Raw genomic sequence first — 12261 nt, 5'->3', positions numbered from 1 at the left:
AGACAGAAATGCTTCTTCACACAGCACTACTGTTTTTATCTTGGTTTGATTCTGTGCTGTTATATTTTTTGTTTTAATAATTATATTGTATGTTTTTAATGTATTGTATGCCATCCAGAGAACTTCTGTTATTGGGTGCTTTAAAACTACAGTAAATAAAATAAACATTGTTAAACTATGGAAGTCACTAACACAAGATGTGGTGATGACAACCAACCTAGATGGCTTTCAGAGAGGATTAGACTAATTCATGGAAGATAAGGCTATCAATGGCTACTAGTCATGGTGGCTACAGGCTACCTCTAGGATCAAAGGCAATAAGACTCTGAATACCAATTGCTGGGGAACATGAATGAGAAAGGGCTTTTGCCCTCCTGTCCTGCTTATGGACTTCCTGTGGCTATCTGGTTGACCACTGTGAGAAACAAGATACTGGACTGAACAGCTCTTTGTTCTGATCCAGCAAGGCTCTTCCAATGTTCTTACAGTGCATACAACAACTCCACATAATTTAACATTGCATATGTGTTACAGATTTCACAGAAGCATCTAGACCAATATGTACAAAATATGTACCAATATGTACAAAAGTGGATTATAAATAGCTATTGCTTAAAGAATGCCCTGAAGTTTTCTGTATTTCTTAGTAATGGTCTATATGAACAGCTGATCAAGATGGCTAGACAGTTGTTTCTAATAGTGCTTGCTACCTGACACTAGGCAGATATCTCATTGTTTTAAAAAAGCTGTCTACTGTTGTTGTTTTTAAACCATGAATTCCAAATTCAGACTTGGGTGCAGGAGAATCAGCAAGATCCATCTTTACTAATATCTACAAGTTTGGCTATTATGAATGAGAAAACAGATAAAAAGCACATGGAACAAATATCTATGGTTGTGTTTTTTTAAAATAGAAAATATTTTACTAGACAGGCTTCTCTGGGTTAAACACGTTTCATAAAACTGATAACACATGAAATAAGTTATTTAAAAGTTTACATCTGTGAGATATATAACCCTTAAAAACCAAATAACTACTTAGAGGAGGTGAAGAGGAACACTTCACTCACATATTTAATCAAGTGTGCATGATTGCAATTGCAGTTTGGAGTTATACTCCAAGACAAGTTGCTCAAACAGCTGTTGGGCGTTCAGTGCAGGAGACATCCCAGAATGATTAACAATAAAACATCAGTGTATTTAAGTCTTAGCGAGGAACTCAGACATAGAAGGGGCAAAGTCTAAAAGAAACTCTTCCAGGAAGCTCTTTCAAGTGAGTGGGATTTGAGCAAAATCTTACCTGCTCTTGCTCAAATCCCCTTCACTTCAGTGCCTACGTTTTTGCACAAACGTATGCCTGGTGGATGGTACTCAAGGCCACCTTTGCGGGACCATTCAGTTAGTTTATAAGTTCTGTCAATTGAGTTCAAATCAAAATCCAAAGAAGGGCATCAAAAACACAGCTTCCATGGTACACCTGGAGTGCACATCCCAATGCTCCATATCTTCCTTCCATAAAGGACACAGAAGGAGGGACACAAAGTCGAGGCGATTATGAATGGGAATGGCAGGAAGAAAAAGCAGGATGCTAAAGAGGAGAACAGTGTGATCCCTTAGGAATGAACCTTTACACTGAAATTGAAACCATGTATGTTTCAACAAGCATGGTTGTTGTGTGTTTTCCGACTGCTGAACACGTTGGATGCTCCTCTTTGCTATTCAGAGCACTAGATTGGAAACCTCTGCGCTAGGTAGTGAAGGCAACATACAGAAAAGAATTTATACAAAAAACACAGCCCAAAACAGAGTATTGGCCACTAAAAGAAGTCAGAGCACAGAAATTAAGATACCAAGGAAAGTGTGGTTAGAACAAATAGGAGTGTATTAGAAGTGTTACATGCAGAAACAAAAACATGTTATCAAGTCGGTGAAACTAAATGCCCCGGTTTGTTTTTCAGAAGGGAAAGAAGTTAAATGTTAAAGAAATAATTAGGAAGTTCTGCAATTTCCATTTGGTGCAAAGTTTTCCAGCTGAAAAATTAGGTCAACAGCAGCATCAGCATCTGACACAACATGGTCTGGTTCTACTAAAGCAGGATCAAACCTGAAATCTCGGTGCCCATGAAACACAGTCTCAGTTATGCTCTCCGTTGTATCAGAGGGCACCTCTGTGTGAGGGCTGAAAACTCCGGTGCAAACAAGGACAGACCTACAGCTTGTGGCAGTAGCAGACGCCAGTTCACTTTCCCAAGTGTTCTCAAGCTCCTCTTCCTGAGAGACTGTGGCAGAGCTTGTGCCACCAGCAGCTTTGGCCTGGATACGTGCCTTGGAACCTCTTCTAGAGCTCTTCTCTTCAAGGTAGCGATTATAAAGATTAGCACCATAAATATCTGTCATTAGGTTATCCCTAGAAAGCCAGGAAAGGGTACATCAGGATTAGCATGTTTCTGGTGTATGGCAATGGTTTCACTAATAGAGGTCATGTTAGAACAGCTTGCCATTTAAGTTATTTTGATAACAGTGGCTATTAGGATTTGGAGAGATGATTTTAGCAAGATGCACAGACTCTCCTTCACCTATTGCAGCCTACAGGCTTAACAAAGATGCATGCATGAGAGCCAGTGTGTTTACAATGGTTAGAGTGCTGGACTGGGACTCGGGAGATCTGGGTTCTAGTGCCCACCTGGTCATGGAAGCTCGCTGGGTGATGCTGGGCCAATCATTGACTCTCCGCCTAACCTACCTCACAGGGTTGTTGTGAGATAAAACAGAGAGGAGGAGGACCATGTAAGCAAAGAACCCAAGGGAGTCTTGGGTTCCTTGAAAGAGGATAAAAGGCAGAATATAAATGTAATAATAAAAAATATGTCTAAGCTCCCTCTCTGAACATCTTATTCCTGATCCAGCAGCACTGAAGACCCAAAGCCCCAGGAACTGCAAACAGGTTTCTTATTACCTTCCAGGAAATAACCTTCAACCTGGTTCATGGAATGTTTGTTTACCGTTCTTCAGAAAGACCAATCAAAAGGAATAAAGTAAAATCTACAAATGCTACAATGTTAAGGAAGTGTACACGCACTACAGGTGTGCAAGTGATAGCACATTACAACCATCCATACTCTTAACGCACATCCTGGCACTAAACCGGACAAGACGCTTGAATCAGTCCGGCCCACCACATGTAAGCTTGACCCTTGCCCATCTTGGCTTATACAATCTAGCAGGGGTGGATTGGCTGGGTGGGTCCAGGGAGTGGTAAATGCTTCCCTCTGTCAGGGGGTTGTTCCTGCTGCCTTGAAAGAGGCGGTAGTGCACCCTCGCCTGAAGAGGCCCTCCCTGGATCCAGGGGCGTGTGAGAACTATCACCCCATTGCCAACACCCCTTTTTGGGCAAGGTGCTTGAGCGTGTGGTGGCTGGGCAGCTTCAGACGTTCTTGGAGGAAACTGATTATCTGGACCCATTTCAGTCTGGTTTCAGGCCAGGGTACAGCACTGAAACGGCCTTGGTTGCTCTGACTGACAACCTACTCCGGATGAAAGACAGGGAGAGTGCTACCCTGTTGATCTTCCTGGATCTATCAGCAGCTTTTGACACCATTGATCATGGTGTCTTACTGGATTGGCTCTGTGGGATGGGAGTTGGGGGCACTGTGCTACAGTGGTTCTGCTCCTCCCTGCAAGGCCGATTCCAGACAGTGGTATTGTGGGATTCCTGTTCAACCCCATGGCTTTTAAGCTGTGGGGTGCCACAGGGTTCTATTCTGTCCCCCATGCTGTTCAACATCTATATGATGCCATTGGGAGAGGTCCTTAGGAGTTTGGGGGTGGGGTGTCACCAGTACACTCTATTTCTCCTTGTCGTCAGAGTCGGCTGAGGCGGTGAAGGTGCTGGACCAGTGCCTAGAGGCTATAATGGGCTGGATGAGGGCCAATAAACTGAAGCTAAATCCTGACAAGACGGAAGCTCTGTGGATTGGTGGTTCCCGAGTCCGGGGACTGGGTAAGCGACCTGTCCTGGGTGGGGTTGCACTCCCCCTGAAGGAGCAGGTGCATAGCTTGGGAGTACTCCTAGATCCATCCCTGTCACTGGAGCCCCAGGTGTACTCTGTGACCCAGATACTTGGGGCCAGCTTCGGCTGGTCCGCCAGCTACGGCCTTTCCTGGACAGGGATAACCTACCACAGTAGTACATGCGCTGGTAACTTCCCGATTAGACTACTGCAATGCACTTTACGTGGGGCTGCCCTTGAAGACGACTTGGAAGTTGCAGCTAGTGCAAAATGCAGCAGCTAGACTGCTGACCGGAACACCCCATAAAAACCATATAACACCAGTTTTAAAGGAATTGCACTGGCTGCTGATACACTTCCGGTTGGAATTCAAGGTTTTGGTGATGACATTTAAAGGCCTAAGATGCTTGTGGCCTCGATATTTGAGGGAGCACCTCTCCCTATATATCCCTGCCCGAGAACTGAGATCTGTTGGAGGGGCCCTCCTCTGTGTCCCACCAGTACGAGACATATACTATGGTGGGATATGGGAGAGGGCCTTCTCTGCTGTGGCACCCCGGTTGTGGAATGCCCTCCCCTTGGAGGCCCAATTGGCGCAGACATTGGGCTCGTTTCGGCGCCAAGTAAAAACGTGGCTTTTTACCAAAGCCTTTGAGGGCTAAATGCATTCCCTAGCACATTGTTTTAACTGTTTTAGACTTTAACTGGTTTTAGCTTGTTTAATAGTTTAATATATTTTAGGTGTTTTAATTTATTGTTTTATACTGTTTACATTGATTTTATCTGTATGCTGCCCTGAGATCTTAATGATATAGAAATGTTTTAAATAAATAAATAAACCAGTATAGCTGAGGCTGCAAATATTTTATAGATGGCAACAGAAGAACATGACATTTCATAATCTCAAGCCTTTTTTAAAGGCTTATTACAGGGGTGAATGAAGTCAGAAATGCACAAGCAATGTAACACAACTACCTGAACTAAAAAGACATGCTTATGCAGTTACATGGGAGCAAGCTGCACTGAGCTCCCTGTCTTACTTTTGAGTAAACATGCCCAGGACTGGGATGCACCTGCTGAAGCAAATATCAGCAGGTGATTTGTTTGTTAACGACTGCTTCTTAAGATGATCTGAAAAAGAAGTTTTCAAATTGACTGGCAGTCATACATTGTATAGAGCAGGGGTGGGCAATTTGTGGACCTCCAGATGTTTTGGTGATGCTGGCTAGGGCTGATGGGAGTTGTAGGCCAAAACATCTGGAGGGCCACAAGCTGCTTATCCCTGGTATAGTGCTTTAGATATATCTCTGGCAGATTCCATCATCAATTGGCTGCCTGACCACACAGTTCAAAGAGCAACAGTGGTTTTGACAGCCTGCAGTAGATTTCAGCATGTTTTCAGGGGTCATCAAAATATTATTTCCAATTCCATATCCTTCTTGACCTTGTAGCAATGACCTACACAAAATGTTCCCATTTCTCCTTAACAGGATGGCAATGGAGAGGGAGGGAAGCTTTGGCGCATTCCTTGGATCAAGTCTCTTTTGCTGCTGTTTGCAATAGGAATATTTATTGATGAGAAACCTCTTACCCAATTGCATACAGAGTTTGAATAGGTTTTTTCCATTGCTTTGCAGCTGCTTGTGTCCTGATCAAGTACTCTGCATAGTGATAGGTCAGTTCACTAGGCTTTCCCATCAAAGCTTCATATTTCAGCTCTTTGCCAGTGATCTTTTTGTAAATATTTTCCAAACAGACCATGAATGTTCCATGCCCAAACCTGAAATATACAGAAATAAAGTTTCTGAGAAGGAACAATCAGCCAGGATAAAAAAGAAAATATCATATCAAAGAGAAAGACCTACACATCCACTTGTCCAAATTCTTAATTTCTAGCCAGATAAACTGTAAGGCTAAACTAATTAAGCTCGGTCTCTCACCTACCTGCCTGCATAATGTCTGGCCAACACTATAATGCTGTGCTTCTCTATCTGGGAAAACATGCCAAGGTGTACCAGTAGCTGCTCCCCACCATATTCTCACCAGTGACCAAAAAGGGGCTAAGTAATTTCCTCCACAATACGTCTGCAAGCCTGGATTCATTCAGTTAACACCGAGGACGCCAAATGAATCTCTCTTGGCTAGACAGAATAAAAATGACTATGGGTCGGATCTAGACTAAGTTATTTGAATTTAAGTCCCATTGAATTCAATGAAAACTAAGTTCAACTAACTTAGTCTGGATTCAACCCTATGGGGCTGATCACACACAAACAGTCCATCGTTATTTAACCCACAGTGAGACTGTGGCATCTATGGCAGCCATTTTGAATATGTAACTCCCACAGCATTAATTATGCACGGCGTAAGCAACCCTTGTATAACCCATGCTTACTGGGTTCACATGACATGACAATCGCCTAAGTGGAGCCAGCTGTGTATGCTTCTTCAACCAACACCTCTCCTGGGGAGTTATGAGAGTAGTCTGCTCCTGTTCAGACTCAAGTTCTCCAGAGACACACAGGAGGGGCCTGGGTGTTCATTGTCAGGCTGGCATCTCCTGAATCTCCTCCTCTGGTTCCTGGTCTGGTAAGCTCTCTTCCTCAGATGAGGAAGAGTCCTCCAGGGAAGGCATGACACATGTCATCCGAACCCAGTCTATGTGTGCATGTTTTTTTTATATATATATTAACCACACAATCCTATGCATGTTTAGACAGAAAAAGTCCCACAACTTGCAGCATTCCCCAGCAAGCATGGCTGACTGGGGAAAGCTGGGAATTATAGGATTTTTCTTCTGTCTAAACATGCATAGGATTGTGCCCTAATTTAGAAGAACAATTTACATATATTTTGTAGCGATGGGCAGCCCCTTCACCACCAGTTCAGTCTCAAACCCCTCACCTGGCAATGGTGGCTGTGCTAGTGGGGAGTCTCCCTCTCCCTCTCCTTCCAGGGTCTGGGACCTTTCTATGGCAGTGACCCAAGCAGTGGGAAATATAATTCAGCCATGGTGCCTGAGGGGCGTCAGCAGGCGTGTGACAGGTCCCAAGTTTGGTCCATAATTTGGCTTGGATTTTCATCCCTGCTGCTGACAGAGCAACAGCCAGGTAAATGTGTACATGAATGAGAGGAAGACATTCTTCTCTGGCTCAGTTTTAATCCCAGCTGAAGAATAAGTACCATGGTATTATAATGCTCACCTCATATGAAAGTTGAGCATTAAAGATTAGCAAGGTTCTATCTTGGACCAAGAAATTATGAACTTTAGCAAACATCATGGATATTTTGTCTTTGGCAACATCATGAATATTATATGATGAGAACTTCTGTGGAAGTTCTGTGGATAAGGCAGTTATCCCTTGCTACTTTTACAGACATGGGGGGGAAATACAGGCAGCACTCACAACTCTTGCATATTTTCCCCCTACCTTGGAGACTGGGCTTCAGCTGCCCACATCAGATCCATATTACAAGCCAACACAGGAATATGTGGGTAAGTTCCCTGAGGATACGGATTCCCAGGATAGCCGCTTGTCAAAAGAACATCTATTATCAACTGCAGGTTTGTTTCCCATCTCACTGGCTCACCAAACAAAACAATTGCTGCAAGACAAGCACACGCTGACATGTTAGGGGTGCATTGTGCTACACTGCCAACACAACAAAACATTTCTGCCTTTGTTACACTCTATTACATAGTTTGAAATAATTCAAGTTGAAATCCATTGGCTAGTAATTACTTTATATTTATACTATTTTCAGTCCATTTTTCTTCAGAAATTCATGAAACATCATGCTGATGCACTGGCATCTTGATTTCACACTTTCACCTATCAAAGGATCATAGGATGCCATAGATTGATTTAAGATTTAAACATTTGCTCTTAACTGAATTATCGTTAACATTAGACATTAACAAATGCCTACAGGAAGGCCTGGCGTGCTATGGTCCATGGGGTCACGAAGAGTCGGACACGACTGAACGACTGAACAACAACAACAAATAAAATTTTTGTTGATTGTGTATATCTGGTATCTTATGCTGTAATTTTTAGTAACCGTCTCTTTTTGGCTATGAACTAAACTCATGTCTATCTAGTAAACCACTGACAGATCCCATACTCCTCTTCACAAGTCTAGCTCCTTGTTTTTTAATTCTCATGTGGGATAGTGATTGTAAAGCCAAGACTTTGAGAGACCTAGAAGCATCACAACTTAGCTCCAATGGGCAACTTTACAAGTGCAGAGAGCACAAGGCAAGAAGAAAACACATAGGTAAGAAGCTGTAAGTTAGTCTTAATAAACAAAGCAATATAGGCTATACATAATGGCAGTCATAGGCATACAAGTCAGGTTCATCAGAGCCAGCCATTGAGGTTATCAAGATGCTTTTAAAGTGGCCACAATACATTGCGCTTCACTTAGGAGTAAGTTACAGCAGAATTCAGCACAGCCCGGGAGATATATACTGACCTTCAATCTTGGGGAAGTCCACTACAGGTGGATGCTGCAAAGAAAAAACAAATTACCTTTACTAAGAAAAGCATCCTCTGACAGAAAATGAAACCGATGATCCACTTTGACTCCTACAAAGGACACAATTCATGTTCTAATAAAATTCTCAACATGTCTGCATACATTTCTAATCTAAAGAATAAAGGCTTGTCAATTGCAACCACAAAGAGCTAGCATAATACCTCATTTCCCATTCACATGGCCTGCAAACACATTTCTTTAGCCGTAATTGCCCAATGGATCTTGGTTGGTTTTGTCTCATATCTTGCTTTTACATTAGTCCATACAAATGCTGAAACTCCATCACTCAGTCAGAGATACCACTGTTTTTAAGAGCCAGCATTTTCTCAAAGACATGTTTCATGCCTTTAGGTCCAGTTCAGTATATGTTGTCTCTGTGTATACTGTCTGTTTTTATGTAAATGGTTTTTAAACTTTCTATACTGTATTTTAATTGTTTTAATCTTTTTAAACTGCCCAGAGAGCTTCGGCTATGGGGCAGCATAGAAATGAATAATAATAATAATAATACTCTTATCCACACTTTCACCCATCTGTGATGAGCTGTTATTATGGATGTTCTTGCAGCTAGTTTTAAGGCATTTCCACATATCTAATTGGGGCACACTTAGATATTTAGACTTCGCATGATACTCAATAGATCAATAACCTCAGAATGAGGATGACTACATGGGGAGGGGAGAGAAAAGAAAATCTTCCTGCAATTTACTTCCTTTGCTCTCTATTTTTAAAAATTTTAATAATACAAATTCATTAGTTATGAACAACAAAAATCCTACATCCTCTTCACAATTCAAATTCACAATTTACATTTTACAATTCAAACCCTTATATACAATTCGTACTCTTACCCTCTACGCAAATACCTTCCATTTGGTTTTATCTTGCACGTCTATCAGACTGTGCTCCACCTGGCCAAACAGTTTGATTTCTTACAGAAACCCTGTTCAATTTGATCGTATTTCTTTCCTTCCTTGCTTTTCTCAGAAGTTGACTAGAAGTGTGCACATCCAGTTTCCTGCACCCAGGAAATAACTAAAAAAGCATCACAAAACAACCACACACGCACACACTGTTGCCTTCCAGAAAACAAAAACATAATTATATTACCCAACCTCCCAGACCGTTCCTACTGACAGGAGAGGTTTAGCTGAACGAGGCTGGTTCAGTCCAATGCTCTTGCCCTCTTTACCCTTCCTTCGCCATGAGGCATGGGCGATTCGGTCACTAGTTCTTGGAAGCACTTCCTCGTGCTTATGCTTTCTCAGTCGCTACCTAATCTATTCCAGGATCAGTCAACATTGAGTAACTCTCAGGACAAACTGTGCAACCTTTTAAATGCTGTCAACAATTTTAAAAAGGGCAATTACATTCGCCATTCAGTAGTTATGATACAAGTATGTTTTGGGCTTTTAAACTAGTAGTACATCTTAAATCAAAGATATAATAAGAATATGTGAGCAGCAATCAGACAGACATTTTGGACCAAACTACATGTTAGGTTAAGTGTATTACTGTATTTAACGTGACTGTTTTAAAATCACAAAATCAACAGGCATGAGGAATAGTCAGGACTGGGACTACAAGAGTCAGGGATGGGGGAGTTTCCCACCACTACTGTGGTCCCAATGAAAATCTCCCCCACCACCCATTGCTACTTATATTGGGAAGCAAGCTCCCATTGACACCAAAATGAACAAAATGGCAACAAAATGGCAAAGACAACTCAATTTGCATATTGGGTCAAAAAATCATAACTTCACATAGGTACTGATTGGATCCGAACTGACAATGACTAACACAGAAAGAGATCACAGGGGCATGGGGGATAACTCAATGAACATGTCACTTGAATGTGTGGTGGCAATGAAAAGCAAATTCCATGATACGGATTATCAGGAAAGAGCCTGAAAAATAGAACAGCTAATATCATAAGGCTTTTATATAAATCTGTAGTGTGGCTACATTCAGAGTGAGGTGCCTGCCTCAGGCAGCAGATGCTGGGAGGTGGGTGGAAGACAGCGTTTGGTTGTGAGATGCCCTGCCCTTCACCCTCTACGCTAGCTTGCTGTCCTGTGCTGCAGGATGTTGTCCTGTCACTATCGTTGAAGTAAGATCCAATTGCCCATCTGGTTGGCTTCTGTAGGTGGGATTGGCGGCTCTATCTGGTCCTTTGCCTCAGGCAGAAAAATGTCTCGGGACAGCCTGGCTACACTTGGAATGCTGCGTAGAGTTCTAGTCACCGCATCTCAAAAAGAGTTTTCATATTGCTGGAAAAGCTGCAGGCAGAAAAGACGAAAATGATCAGGTGGTTGGAACACCTTCCATCCGGTGAGAGGCTAAAGCAGCCTTCCCCAACCTGGTGCCCTCCAAGTGCAATGCTGGCTGGGACTGATGGGAGTTGCACTCTAACACAACTGCAGGGCACCAGATTGGGGAAGGCTGGGATAAAACATTTCAAGCTTTTTCCTTTAGAAAAAAAAAAGATGAGTAAATGGAAGACATGCTAGAGCAGCCTTCCCCAATCTAGTGCCCTCCAGATGTTTTGGACTTCAGCTCCCACCAGCCCCAGCCACCATGGCCAATACTTAGAAATACTGGAAGCTGGGCATTACAGAAACCTGGTGGAGTGGAGAGAACCAGTGGGATATAGTCATCTTTGGATATAAACTCTATAGGAAAGACATGGAAGGGCGTACTGGGGGAGGTGTTGCCCTGTACGTCAAAGAGGGCATAGTGTCAAGTGGACTAGAACACCTAAAAGGGATAGGCTCTTCCACAGAAGCACTGTGGGTGACAATACCAGGCTCCAAAACTAATTCAGTGCTAGGAACATGCTACCATCCCCCAGACCAGAATGCTCAAAGTGACCTTGAGATGGAAAATGAAATCAGGGAGGCCTCCAAACAAGGAAGTGTTGTAATAATGGGCAACTTCAATTAGCCCCCCATTGATTGGATAAATGCATGTTCCAGCCACGACAAAGAGGTTACATTTCTTGATCCCCTACACAATTGTGCCCTAGAACAGTTGGTCATGGAACTGACCAGAGGGGAGGCAACCTTGGATTTAATCCTAAATCGTGTCAGCCAGGACCTAGTATGAGATGTAAATGTTGTTGAACCAGTTGGAAACAGTGATCACAGTGCTATCAGATTTAATATATATTTAAGTGGAAAATTGCCCAGAAAGTCCAACACAGTCACATTTGACTTCAAAAGAGGAAACTTCTCTAAAATGAGGGAACTGGTGAAAAGGAAGTTAAAAGGGGGAGTCAAGAGGATTAAATCCCTTCAAAATGCTTGGAAATTCCTCAAAACCACAATAATAAAGCCAAGCTAAAATGTATACCATAGGTTAGGAAAGGTGGCACCAAGTCCAAGAGGTCATCGGCATAGTTAACAAGCAGTGTTAAAGGAACTATTAGGGAAAAAAGAGCTTCCTTCAGAAAATGGAAGTCTTGCCCAAGTGAGGAAAACAAAAGGCAGCACAAGCTTGCACAAAGGTGACAATGCAAGCAGACAATAAGAAATGCAAAAAAGCATTTTGAAGAGCATATTGCTAACAACATCAAGGCCAACAATAAAGAATTCTTTAAATATATCAGACGCAGAAAACCAGCTAGAGAGGCAGTTGGACCATTGGATGACAATGGAGTTAAAGGAGTACTGAAGGAGGACAAGGAGAGTGAAGAGAAGCTGAATTAATTCTT

The 12261-nt window shown here is 42.5% G+C and overlaps 1 protein-coding gene across 1 annotated transcript in view; it reads right to left on the bottom strand.

The window, feature by feature from the left end:
- Window positions 1-797: 797 nt before the first annotated feature.
- Window positions 798-12261, bottom strand: part of LOC146354831 (haloacid dehalogenase-like hydrolase domain-containing 5) — a 28611-nt gene continuing 17147 nt past the window's right edge. The window contains exons 5-8 of the mRNA XM_084839920.1: window positions 8487-8520; window positions 7442-7616; window positions 5602-5790; window positions 798-2407 (exon numbers count right to left, since the gene is read on the bottom strand). Coding sequence (XP_084696046.1) covers window positions 1990-2407; window positions 5602-5790; window positions 7442-7616; window positions 8487-8520 — 816 coding nt within the window. The 3' untranslated portion in view covers window positions 798-1989. The remainder of the gene's footprint in view (window positions 2408-5601; window positions 5791-7441; window positions 7617-8486; window positions 8521-12261) is intronic.

The sequence above is a fragment of the Heloderma suspectum genome, chromosome 2 (assembly GCF_057233095.1).
Source record: "Heloderma suspectum isolate Gila_16-S chromosome 2, 16-S_ref, whole genome shotgun sequence".
NCBI classification, from domain to species: domain Eukaryota; kingdom Metazoa; phylum Chordata; class Lepidosauria; order Squamata; family Helodermatidae; genus Heloderma; species Heloderma suspectum.
The sequence above is the reverse complement of the archived record's forward strand: the minus strand, read 5'-3'. Positions and strand labels throughout refer to the sequence as shown.